The following is a 13,486-nucleotide window of genomic DNA, read 5'->3' as shown; positions in this document are numbered from 1 at the left end:
CCACCCTCATGCTACTATGTACCTACCTTCTCCTTCGTCATCTGATCATCCTTGTCTGGTGTGATGCTGACGGGTCGCGTTATATCAGCGTCCATCCTCATGCTACTGTGTACTCTCGCAACAAACATCTCCATCTGGAATGAAAATAGTTGATATATATTATTCTGAGCTTTATCTTACTCCCGACACCGAGTCTGCAGCAAATGCCAGTACAATTCCCAAATTGGAATATGAATTATAATTATAACCGATGGTATGGCCAGGCGACTTATACTGGTATTTCAGAGACAACGGCAAGCAAAGAATAATAAGAGGCTTGACACATAGTTTATGTTATGGCTTTGCATACTTGTATACTTGATTATAATATGCAATCGCCAGAGGATGACCCTTGTTGAACAGGGTTCGAATCCTGGTTCGCCCTGATTATGTTAGCAGGTTTGTCAGCACCATACTAGTGCAAAGGGTTGAGGTGAAAGGTGAAATGGGGTTTAACGTCGCGTCCAAGATTATTGCACTTATATAGCGACGTGCATGCACGTGTGTGTGGCTGCTTGTACAAGTCCGGACTGATGTGGATTTATATTACCAGCCCATTGAGATACCATGCCGCAGTTTAACATGAATACCCCACTCAGACACAGTATACTGACTCCGAGCCGACCAGTCCTTGTTTTAGCGCCAGGCAGGGTAACAACAAGTACCATCTTTGTAACCTCTTTTGGTATGACGCGGCCGGGGATCGAACTCCGGACCTTCCGTACTCCGGGCGGATTCTCTACTACTAGACCACAGAGGCGGTCCCCGTGCACAGGGGTCCCAAGAAGTGTTTAACGTCTAAGGTCGTCACACCTATGGCTTTTCTCCACATCAAACTGACACGCCGTGATAGAACTGACGATGGAGGCGTCAAACCAACTCACTACACTCACTTGCCTCCTACTCGTTCGTTCGTTCGTTCGTTATCCAGACAGATAATCCGTAATTAATTGCAGCTGGTTAGTCATTATATTTTTAATACCTCACGCCATTCAGGGTAGATTTGAGCCAGTGCATACGAATCAAGAAACGTTGAAATGCCTTTACTCAGCCACGCCCACTCCTCGCCAGCGGGGGTCACCAGGTCTCCAAACCACTGCAAAACACGAGGCGGGGGATCTTAGTCACGGAAATCTCATAGGCAGCAGTATTCGGTGATACAAGACGAATGTTTTGTTCTGTTAAATACTCCAGTGAACATATCAAAGTGGGCTAGAGTACAGTACCCGATATGGAGGTCAGTATGAGGTGAAAGAAAAGTAACTCTTTGAGGAAACCAGGAAGCCAGCAAGTCTCTTAAAGGGGATGAGTATAGGCTGCTAGTGCTGCGAATGGTTATTGTTTGTTAAATAGATGCACTGGGATAATGTTTTTGTTTTGTTTGTTGTTTAAAGCCGCACTCAGCCGCATTCCAGATCCGGGTAGAGAATAGGTCTTCAGCAAACCAGGCTTGCTGTAAGAGGCGACTTTGCTTATCGTAAAAGGCAACTGACGGGATCGGATGGTCAGGCTCGCTGACTTGGTTGATGCATGTCATCGTATCTCAATTTCGTAGATCCATGCTCATGATGCCAATCACTGCTTAATCTGGTCTCGATTGATTACAGCCGGAATATATTGCGGCATAAAACAACCAAGAACCGTACAAACAAACAGACCGTCGTCATATAGCTGTAATATTGCTGAGTAATGCGTTGCACAAGAAACAAACAAACTAACAAACAAACAAATGTAAGGCAACATGTTCTCTAGTTTCCCCAGTATTCAACAATTGCTCTTAAGTTAACAGTTTTCCTCACATTACATGTTCATCATTTTTACAGATGAATCATTTAAGGGATCCTTTCCCCGATTGGCACGACGCCAAAAATAGCCGTCCAATCAAATTACCTATAGGAGCGAGAGATATTCTGTGCTTGGTTAGTGACAAAAGAGATAGAGGCGGTGACATCACGTCCGAAGTTGTGGTGGCAAACAGATCCATGGTATGTATCATAATATAATAGAGATGTAATACCCTGGAGGATGCAGACCTTTACCTGTTGAGAGACTCCTTGAGCGGTGAGCCGTGCAAGTCGCTGCTCCGCGATGCGTCCCTCCTCTGTGTACACGGATGTCCCCCGGAGCGTCGTGCTACCCCAGTGTTCAACGACGACGTGTTTCACGTTCCGTACCACGACGTTGTCTGAAGGAGTGCATGTGTACATCTTTGTAGACCAAGCTAGAATTATGTTGCGAATCTGGACCAGGCAATCCAGTGATTGACACCATGAGCATCGATCCACGCAATTAGGATACGATGACATGCATCACCCAAGTCAGCGAGCCTGACCGCCCCATCCCGTTAGTCGCCTCTTATGACAAGCATAGTCGCCTTTTACGGCAAGCATGGGTTGCTGAAGACCTATTCTACCCCAGACATTTACTACTTTGGTGAAACCCATGTGCGGTGTACCCGGGTGCGGTGCAGACAAACCATGTGATTCCATAGGACGAAACTGGGACTCGAACCCAGATCACAGGATCGCGGCACCACTGAGAGACACAACTCCACCCGACTGACCACCCGATTCCGTTAGTCGCCTTTTACGACAAGCATAGTCGCCTTTTTACGGCAAGCATAGTCGCCTTTTTACGGCAAGCATGGGGTGCTGAAGGTCTATTCTACCCCTGATTTTCACGACATCCGGAATATTATACTCATTTTTATTACAGTTCATTACTCTGTTCGTCCCCTGATTCTCACGTCAATGATAACAATATCTACACTTCCACCAAAGAGGTTGCTCTAGGAGACTGATTTGTCTATTATTGTCTGTTGTCTTTTGTCGTCTGTTTTCCGTTCGTCTGTAGTCTTTGTCTGTTGTCCAATTTGACAACCGTCTTTCGCTGCTGTTTGTTGCCTGTTTTTTTTATTTTTGACTGTTGTCATTGTCTGTTGCCTAATATTGTCAGTTCAATTGTCTGTTGTCTCCTGTTGCCATAATGTTGACATTGTCTGTTGTTGTCTACTGTTGTCATTGTCTGTTGTCTACTGTTGCCATTGTCTATTGCCTAATGCTGTCATTGTCTGTTCTCTAATGTTGTCATTGTCTGTTGCCTAATGTTGTCATTTTCTGTTCCCTAATGTTTTCATTGTCTGTTGCCTAATGCTGTCATTGTCTGTTCCCTAATGTTGTCATTGTCTGTTCTCTAATGTTGTCATTGTCTGTTCTCTAATGTTGTCATTGTCTGTTCCCTAATGCTGTCATTGTCTGTTCTCTAATGTTGTCATTGTCTGTTCTGTAATGTTGTCATTGTCTGTTACCTAATGTTGTCATTGTCTGTTCCCTAAAGCTGTCATTGCCTGTTCTGTAATGTTGTCATTGTCTGTTCTCTAATGTTGTCATTGTCTGTTCTCTAATGTTGTCATTGTCTGTTCCCTAATGCTGTCATTGTCTGTTCTCTAATGTTGTCATTGTCTGTTCCCTAATGCTGTCATTGTCTGTTCTCTAATGTTGTCATTGCTGTTGCCTAATGTTGTCATTGTCTGTTCTCTAATGTTGTCATTGTCTGTTCTCTAATGTTGTCATTGTCTGTTCCCTAAAGCTGTCATTGTCTGTTCTGTAATGTTGTCATTGTCTGTTTCCTAATGTTGTCATTGTCTGTTCCCTGATGTTGTCATTGTCTGTTTCCTGATGTTGTCATTGTCTGTTCCCTGATGTTGTCATTGTCTGTTCCCTAATGTTGTCATTGTCTGTTACCTAATGTTGTCATTGTCTGTTCCCTAATGTTGTCATTGTCTGTTTCCTAATGCTGTCATTGTCTGTTACCTAATGTTGTCATTGTCTGTTCCCTAATGTTGTCATTGTCTGTTCCCTAATGTTGTCATTGTCTGTTTCCTAATGCTGTCATTGTCTGTTACCTAATGTTGTCATTGTCTGTTCCCTAATGTTGTCATTGTCTGTTCTCTAATGTTGTCATTGTCTGTTCCCTAATGTTGTCATTGTCTGTTTCCTAATGTTGTCATTGTCTGTTCCCTAATGTTGTCATTGTCTGTTTCCTGATGTTGTCATTGTCTGTTCCCTGATGTTGTCATTGTCTGTTTCCTGATGTTGTCATTGTCTGTTCCCTAATGTTGTCATTGTCTGTTCCCCAATGTTGTCATTGTCTACTCTTTAATGTTCTCATTGTCTGTTCCCTAATGTTGTCATTGTCTGATCCCCAATGTTGTCATTGTCTGTTTCCTAATGTTGTCATTGTCTGTTGCCTAATGGTAATTGTCTGTTGCCTAATGGTCATTGTCTGTTGCCTAATGGTCATTGTCTGTTCTCTAATGTTGTCATAGTCTGTTCCCTAATGTTGTCATTGTCTGTTCCCTAATGGTCATTGTCTGTTGCCTAATGGTCATTGTCTGTTGCCATTGCTTATTTAGCCTACCATATTTGGATAGTGGATAAGGTGGATCGAACGTGTTCTCAAACCAATCAAATACAGCAGGCCCATGCTTGTGGAGCAGCTGGACTCTGGGAAGCTCATCTGGCCTTGCAACAGTACGAAACTGAAATACAAGCGGCAACTGTTTCAACAACTCAACGACACTGACGCCTGCACCTTGGATGTGACTTTCTTTGAGGTAAAGTGAGTGAGTGAGTATGGTTTTACGCCACTTTTAGCAATATTCCAGCAATATCACGGCGGGGGGACACCAGAAATGGGCTTCACACATTGTACTCATGTCGGGAATCGAACCCGGGTCTTCGACGGGACGAGCGAACGCTTTAACCACTAGGCTACCGACAGCCCTTGAGGTAAAGAGTCGAGTGCAAATAAGTAAAAAATATAAGTATTCACATACGCGTTGCTCTCATAAATAGCTACAGTTACACGTGTAACTGTTTGTTCTTGTTTAACGAAACACTCAGCAATAATCGAGCTGTATGACGGCGGTATGCATGTAATCGAATCCGATTAAGACAATCCAGTGATTGACATCATGAGTATCGATCCACGCAATGCTGATACGATGACATAAATCAACCAAGTCAGCAAGCCTCACCACCCGATCCCGTTAGTCGCCTCTTACGACAAGCATAGTCGCCTATTACGACAAGCACGGGTTGCTGAAATACAATTCTAACCTTGATCTTCACGGGAATGAAGACATGATGAATACAGTACATTCTTGAAAAATAAAGACGCAGATAGATGATGCAGATGACGACGTACTGACCTTGACTCCTGCTGAGGTTACGTTCTGAAGATAAGCGTAGTTACCGACAGTAAATGCCAAGTCGCATGTGGACATGTTCGGTGTTCGTTGGTATACATCAGCTAGGATGCCACTTTTCCTGCCAAAATCAACAAATGGAATATTTTTTGTGAGTGAGTGAGTGAGTTGGGTTTAACGCAGCTTTTAACAGTATTCCAATTATATCGCGGCGTGTCAGCTTAATGTGGCAGGAAAGCCTGAAGTGATGCAAGTTTTAGACGTTTACCACTTCGGTGAAACCCACGAGCATGGGTATGGTGCTGACAAACCTAGAAACATAATCGGGGCGAACCGGGATTCGAACCCACAATCATAGGTTTCTGGCGTGCCCAAGGGACGCAACTCTGCACAGCGAATCGCGGCCCCTTAGACGACTGGGCCACCCGTGCCCTCTGAGTGTTTTTGAAGTATCACCATTCATAAAATTCTCCATTACACACCATGCATATCAAGAAACTTCAATTACATACCGAGGTTCTTGATACCAAATTTCAGTGTTGGACCACGTGCTTAATTTCTCTGAAGCCCTCCACAGTAAGGTCAAGTTGAAGGTTGTTTTGAAGGACGGTTCGTCGAAACAGGGAAATGCTCTTCTCGCAAAGCCATCGTTGAAGTACGTTGTGGCTGTCTTGCTGAATAGAATATTCCAGTAATATCACGGCGGCCGAAACCACAGTTCCACTGATGGATATATTAAGAACTGATTTCACTATTGTTTGCGTTAATGGAAGTTTTGTTTGTTGTTTAACGCCGCACTCAGCAATATTTCAGCTATATGACGGCGGTCTTTAAGTAATCGAGTCTGGACCAGACAATCCAGTCATTGACATCATGAACATCGATCCACGCAATTTGGGATCGATGACATGCATCAACCAAGTCAGCGAGCCTGACCACCCGTTTCCGCTAGTCACCTCTTACGACAAGCATAATCGATTTTTACGGCAAGCATGGGTTGCTTTAGACCTGTTCTACCCGGGCCGTATGAACCCAAATGCTGGAACGCATGTGTAAGTACGCAAAATGTGTGCACTGGTGTTAATGTTTATACCTCCATAAATGCAAAACTATTTTGAAGACAATTCTTTTAAATAGATATGTCAACAATAATAACTTCACAGGCTGCCTGATTAATGATAAACACAAAAAAACTGTTGACAACAATACGAAATCAGTGATCGCTGTACGCAATGCTGAACACAAGCCCCGCCCACTCTCGTGTCAGCCAATCAGTAGTCTGTTAGTGGGCGTGGGCTACATCGTTTAAGTGTATTGGTCAGTCAAATGGCATTGAATCGCTTGCAGTTTATTTATAACGATATAATAGATACCAACACTAGCAGTCTTACGATATCTTTCCCTCGGCATCGACGTAAGAATAGGCATATATCCCATGAGGTCCGAAGTCCACGCGAGCCCGGTACTTTATTTGAATTTTATACCTTCCAAGGGGAGGTAATTCTGTATCGAGTTGAATGACGAGTAGCTGAGACTGGTTCTTGTAGCTGATGCCGCGAACACCAGGACCGTCTTTGGAAGGTGCTACGGGATCTAACCTCACAGAATCCTCATCGATGTCCAACTCTAAAACATTGACGGTTATAGCAGCTGTCTTGACAAGCACCGTGAAATATATGGACACTTTCCCGTCGGCAACCATATCTTCCACACTTCCGTAAAAATCCGGAAAGAGTTCAAGGTCGTAATGATAAGGGGAGATCACTCTTGGTAGATTTGGAAGTTTGAGGGAAGTCTGATTGAGTGTACGTAATTCTCGTGTTGACAAAGCTGGGGGGGATGAACACGCACCACTTTCAGGGGGACATACAGCCGTGACGTCAGACTCGTTATCTGGAATTATAAAACAAATATTACCCATGTAATCCCGGAAGGGACATATTCGCATAGTCTCCCTTACAAAAACAAGTATACAGCTTCAAAATTAACCAAAACGTCAATTGTCGTGTTGTTGTGCTTTGAATAATATTTTTTGGGTTCTAAGAGATGTTAAAATCTAAAATGTTTAAAAAGACGTTAAAATGCGCAACAATGCGGCATCTTGATATGGTCCTTTGTCGCTCTTTACTATCAGTGGTACGCACGCACAGAGAGTGAATTAATCTACTCTGCGCAGGAATGGCGAACTCCAGTGGTAATTAGTTCCGATGACTCTAAAACAAAAGAACCACTGACAATATGCGACAATGCGACAAATGGCCAAACTGTCGCTTTGTCGCATGGTCGTATTGTCGCAAAGTCGCGCTTTGGCTAATTTTGACACTTTTTGCCATTTTTTTGCAGGGGCGACAATGTGACAACGCGACAATGTCCCTTTTAGTATTCCATAGTTCCAAGAGATGTTTCTTGGGACCGAATACCGAATAACACCCACGAACCTAGAAAAACACAAAATGACGGGCAACAGAAAGTGTACCGAGCTTGTTTTTTATGCAATTGGAAACTGAAAGAACTGTTGTTAAATTTAATTATGTATATTTAACCATCACTCATGCCTGCAACAGTTTGTAAAAATTAATCTGTGGCTGAGTAATTTTGTGTGAAAATAAATTGGTTCATTTGAAATTTAAACATCTGATAAAATCTGTTGAGTGGTATAGTTTCTTTCGCTCCTCACTGTAATGTTATTGGTTGTAGTCCGTTGGTTATTCTCGATCAGATTTTCCTACTTGTTATTCAGCGCTAGTTTACACAGCACCAACGAACCCGACGGAACAGGTTTTGAAATAAGAAACCATTAAAGTACTTCTTACGGGAGCCTTTAAGGGCCATTTGGTTTTGGGTATTTTTCTTGAAATTTCAAGACACTAAGTTGAAATTTCTAGATGGTGATCTTGAAATTTCTAGATAATAACTTGAAATTTCAAGATGGTCATCTAGAAATTTCTGGATCATAAGTTGAAATTTTAAGTTAATATCTTGAAATTTCAACATATCATCTTGAAATTTCAACATAGCATCTTCAAATGTCATCTAAGTATCTTGAAATTTCAACTTAGTATCTTGACATTTCAACTTAACATCTTGATATTTCAAGATACTTACTTGAAATTTCAAGAAAAAGGTTAAGAAACAAATGACCCTAAAAGGCTTCTGTAACTTCTCTTTAAAGCGGCGCCCTTTCTCTTCATGCCACATTGTCCATAGGCATATTTCTACTTGCGACAGTTTCCGATACCATTCTATATAGGTCATGCACAGGCTTACTTCATCGTGTATTTCCACGCGTAAAAGTCACAATAATTAACGGTATCAGCTAAGATAATTGCAATTACATTGACGTGGTAATTACTGTTAATTAATAGGAATGAAGATGTCACAAACTGATGACAAGTTGCATCTGACATAACGAATATATCGTGAGAGCGGATGATTTTTGTTGACATTTTGTCGGTCACATTTTCGGGTAATAAAAAAACAATATTTATTCACGCCATCCATCACGCCCAGCAAACAATCGGTGTGTCTAATCTGAGAAATATAATTATTATATACAGTATTCTGTACAGATCATTATTTTTTATATAGTTTTGGTTTGGTTTGTTGTTTTACGCCGCACTCAGCAATATTCCAGCTATATGACGGCGGTCTGTAAATAATCGAGTCTGGACCAGACAATCCAGTGATTGACATCATGAGCATCAATCCAGGTAATTGGGATCGATGACATGCATCAACCAAGTCAGCAAGTCTGTCCACCCGATCCAGTTAGTCGCCTCCTACGACAATCATAGTCACCTTTTACGGCAAGCATGGGTTGCTGAAGACCTATTCTACTGCGGATGCCCACTTGCCTTTGATATAAAGATTGTGTTTAAGGGTGAGTGTATGGTTTAGTTTAGGTTATATTACATTTAGTTTACTTATCTTGATTTGGTTTATTTAAGTTGCATGGTAGACGGACAACATCCATATTTCTTTCTGAACTATTATATACTATTCAGATATATATTTAAGAAATGCACTTTTTTAAAATAAATATTGAAAGATGCAGCTTTTGGTTTATATAATCACAATCTTCTAAGGGGTTCCTCTTATTGGAACATGAGGGCTTGGACAAAGGCTTATACTCACAGTCCTGATAGGGTTTATATAGGCACATGTGGGCATGGATAAAGGCTTATACTCACAGTCCCGATGGGATTTATATAGGAACATGTTGTCTTGGAAACAGGATGATGTTCACAGTCCTGATAGGGTTCACATAGGAACATTTGGGCATGGATAAAGGCTTATACTCACAGTCCTGATAGGGTTTATATAGGAAGATGTGGGCATGGATAAAGGCTTATACTCACAGTCCCGATGGGATTTATATAGGAACATGTTGTCTTGGAAACAGGATGATGTTCACAGTCCTGATAGGGTTCACATAGGAACATTTGGGCATGGATAAAGGCTTATACTCACAGTCCTGATAGGGTCCATATAGGGATATGTGGGCATGGATAAAGGCTTATACTCACAGTCCTGATAGGGTCCATATAGGGACATGTGGGCATTGTTAAAGGCTTATGCTCACAGTCCTGATAGGGTTCATATAGGGACATGATGGTTTGGATAAAGGCTTATACTCACAGTGTACGATCGGGCCCCTCATACCCTCCACAGTTGTCTCATTCCGGTCTTGTACAAGCGTTGTCCTTGACCCCTGAGCTCTATCATTACACTCTGCCTCTTTTTGGAATATCACATACAGGAGTCCACCAATCACAGCGCATAACACAAGCGATATCAGAACCCACGCACAAACAAAGGGACCGGAAACAGAGGATCTCTTTCCCTTCCGGGTCACAGTTTCCGGTTCCGGTTTCTCGGTCTCGTTGAAATCGAGCTCCATAACGCCCCACGGAGTTTCCCGCTTATGCACACTTCGGATCAGTACAGGAAGTGACGAGTTTGACCAGAAGAGTATAGCGTCAGGTTATACCGCTTCTGTTACTCCTCAGATGTCATTGGAGTATATGTGATGCTGTGTTCGTCTTTACTCATTAAGTCGACATCATTATCACACACATTCCTGTCGTATTATGCCACAGCCTTTCTGTAATTACCATTTGGTATCATTTACATAGATAGACTGTCTAGTCGATCGCAGTGGAATATATAAATAAAATCTGCATGGCATGGTAAGTACTTCCTCTATCTCTCTCTGTGGCGGGAGCGATGGGGTAGGCCAGTGGTTAAATCGCGAAGGTGTTCAGGTATTTACCTCTATGATAGTGAGAGAAATATACCAAAAATGGCGTTAAACCATACCCCCTTCCTCACTCACTCACTCACTCGTAGTGTGATGACAGCTAAAGAGTTGGGGCGCCAAATACATGGGCTCTAATGTTTCAATTTTAAATTTACACATTATTTAGGGGCTGGTAATTTATTATAGTGAGGGAGGAAATGTATCTTAGGGGAGGCAATGAAAAGATGTTACATTAAATGGGAGATACGGTGTAAGAATTTACATCTCAACATGTCAAACTTGGCTGATGCATGTCATTGTATCCCAAGTGCGTGGATCGATGCTCATGTTGTCAATCACAGGATTGTCTTGTCCAGACTCTATTATTTACAGACCGCCGTCATATAACTGGATTATTGCTGAGTGCGGCGTCAAACAACAAATAACCTAACCATACCTTCTTCACATTGTGCATAACTGTACATGAACATAAATTTTATGTAATCTGTCTTACATACCCAAGAGAATAAATGAAAAAAGTAGTCCAACTCAAGTGAAATAAAGAATTTTTTTATTTTTTTAACAAAGCTTCATATCGACATTAGTAGTTGTTCGACACGGTTTTGGAGAATATTGAATAATCCTTTATTTCAGCTAAAGTGAGTTAGTGTGGTTTTACGCCGCTTTTAGCAATATTCCAGCAGTATCACGGCGGGGGACACCAGAAATGGGCTTCACACATTGTACCCTTGCGGGAATCGAACCCGGGTCTACGGCGAGGCGGGTTAACGCTTTAACCACTAGGCTACCCGACCACCCCTGTTTCAGCTAAAAACAAACTGTTGGCACAAAATTTATTATATAACAGTCATTTTTTTATATATATCATAATGATTTCTCGAAACTCGTGTTACATTCTACAAGCATTGTACCTCAGCTGTATTCCAGAGTGTTCCAGACACAGATATTCTGTATCTTTGCTCTCAAGATACAAATTGTATCTTATTAACCGGATTACAAGTACAAAAACGTTGCACGTTGAAGGAAAATTTTGGAAAGTAGTTTTAGTGTTTTCAGACACCGCCAGATGGGGCCAGTAGAGGCAATCGGCCAATACCTCCTTCACCATAATAGTTTCTCGGAAGTAGCTAATCACCATGTCATTACCCTAGCCTTAAGACGCAATAATTCAGATTTGACGAGCGGCAGTCGACGAAGTTTATGACTGAATGATCAGGCGTTGTTGACGATGCTGTTGACGTTCCTGTGACGTTTGTACGGGGAGGAACGATTGAGACACAATAGGCTTGTCTCCTTGTTTAATTACGAAAGGAATTAGAGATATACCACCGACGGTGAAGAGGACCACTTTGGATGATCGTCAGTTTTATTGCATTCGCTAATCTGATTCTGTTGTCACTGCAGCTCGAATTGCGGCATGGCAATTGTTTTGATTTATATAAACTGCCCTGTGTACTTCAATTATTATTAAGTACTCAGTAATGGACGTCTTTCCAGTGTATTCGAGTCTATAAATGAGGACTTAATCTCTGATGATTTTGATTTGGTTCAGATACAGATACGGACAGCCATTCAAACCTTCACTTAGCTTTAACCAACAATGTCAGAACAATATGTTTTACATTATTCGCATGTTTTACTCAGGAAAATTTAATATTTGGTAAAAATAATATTTGAATACAATAGTTTTCATCGAAAACAACGTACATGGGTAAAAATCTCAAAACCGACAAATTTTCTGATTATCAACTTGCAAAAGTAAAAGTGTCCCTAATATAATTTTTCTCTTGATATTAGAGAATATGATACTTTAGAAGTACTTTCTAGTTCAATGCAGTGCATTGATGTGTTTAATTAATTAGAAAATAATTAATGAATGAGCCTAATTCGCCAGGACATTCAACTCCATTACGGATCACAAAATGGAAAGTAATTTTAATAGCGCTAGGTTGCTTTGAAATATAAAATCATTTTCAGCAATTAACTTTAAGTGTGAATACAGTTCAGTGTTAATACAAAGGGAAACTGGCTTTATAAAATGCATGATTGGACATTTGTGTGCTCGCTCCATATTTCAAAAGTTTGCCTAGACAACAAAGTCATTTACATGAAAGACGGTATTCAAAATATAGTATTTTTCATCTTTTGTCACAACATATATTATCATTAATCCTAATCTAAAGTGTAACAGAGTTATGGCTTAGCAAACATACTGTACTTAACATACACATCTTGATGTCATTGGCTTGAACATTGTACATAAATGTGGCATCTATGCATCACAAGCAGATGATCTTCATACACATGTTGCCAAAAGAGGAAGCATATGAGAGTTATCTCCCATAATGCAGTTATTTTTTGAGTATTGTACGTTGTAACGGAGTTGAGTGCCTTTTGAGTGACGTCTTTTTTTCCTAATTTTTTTTTTTCAATTAGGTTTTAGATGATAATGATAGGATACATGTAATTAATGTTCATTTGAGTGTCTGAAAAACAAAATTTGTTACATTTTTATAATATTTAGATATAGACTAGGTATTATTTTTTTATTCTGGTCCAGCTGAGGGACAGCCATGTTTTAAGTAAATCCAGAAAATATTTGCTTATAAACAAACAAATATTAACTTGAAAGTACAATTTTTTAGCATTTTACATTTGAAGAAAGGTAATCTACTTGTGAATAGCCTTGAAAAGGAAATCAAATATTTTAAAATACAGTTCTGCTGATGTACAGGTCAAGTGGGAAATTGTTCCGGTTTTGAAATTTTCACCCACATACAAAATGAGTAAAACTCTCTTTAGACAAAATTCAAAGAAAAATTGTAGTTTCTATTAAATAACAAAATAAGATAGCATTCATGTACTTCATGTTGGTCACCTCTACTTACTCTGTTTGCAGAACCGTGAAGTCCACGTTTAGATATATTTTATATTTTTATATTTAGTAGATTTATATTTTTAAGACTGACATTAAGAAC

General features: G+C 40.6%; 1 protein-coding gene across 1 annotated transcript; it reads right to left on the bottom strand.

Annotated features, from left to right (window-relative positions):
* Nucleotides 1-14: 14 nt before the first annotated feature.
* On the bottom strand, nucleotides 15-10,252 carry LOC139460394 (uncharacterized). The gene is made up of 8 exons (XM_071241890.1): nucleotides 9,887-10,252; nucleotides 6,640-7,141; nucleotides 5,761-5,922; nucleotides 5,252-5,369; nucleotides 4,459-4,579; nucleotides 2,079-2,224; nucleotides 1,022-1,135; nucleotides 15-134 (listed from the first exon to the last, which is right to left on the bottom strand). The coding sequence occupies exons 1-8, from the start codon at nucleotides 10,146-10,148 to the stop codon at nucleotides 15-17; spliced, it is 1,545 nt and encodes a 514-aa protein (XP_071097991.1). The 5' UTR covers nucleotides 10,149-10,252.
* Nucleotides 10,253-13,486: the final 3,234 nt, after the last annotated feature.

The sequence above is a fragment of the Haliotis cracherodii genome, unplaced genomic scaffold, assembly GCF_022045235.1.
Source record: "Haliotis cracherodii isolate W230 unplaced genomic scaffold, xgHalCrac1.p SCAF_14, whole genome shotgun sequence".
NCBI lineage: Eukaryota > Metazoa > Mollusca > Gastropoda > Lepetellida > Haliotidae > Haliotis > Haliotis cracherodii.
This window is presented reverse-complemented; position numbering and strand designations above follow the sequence as displayed.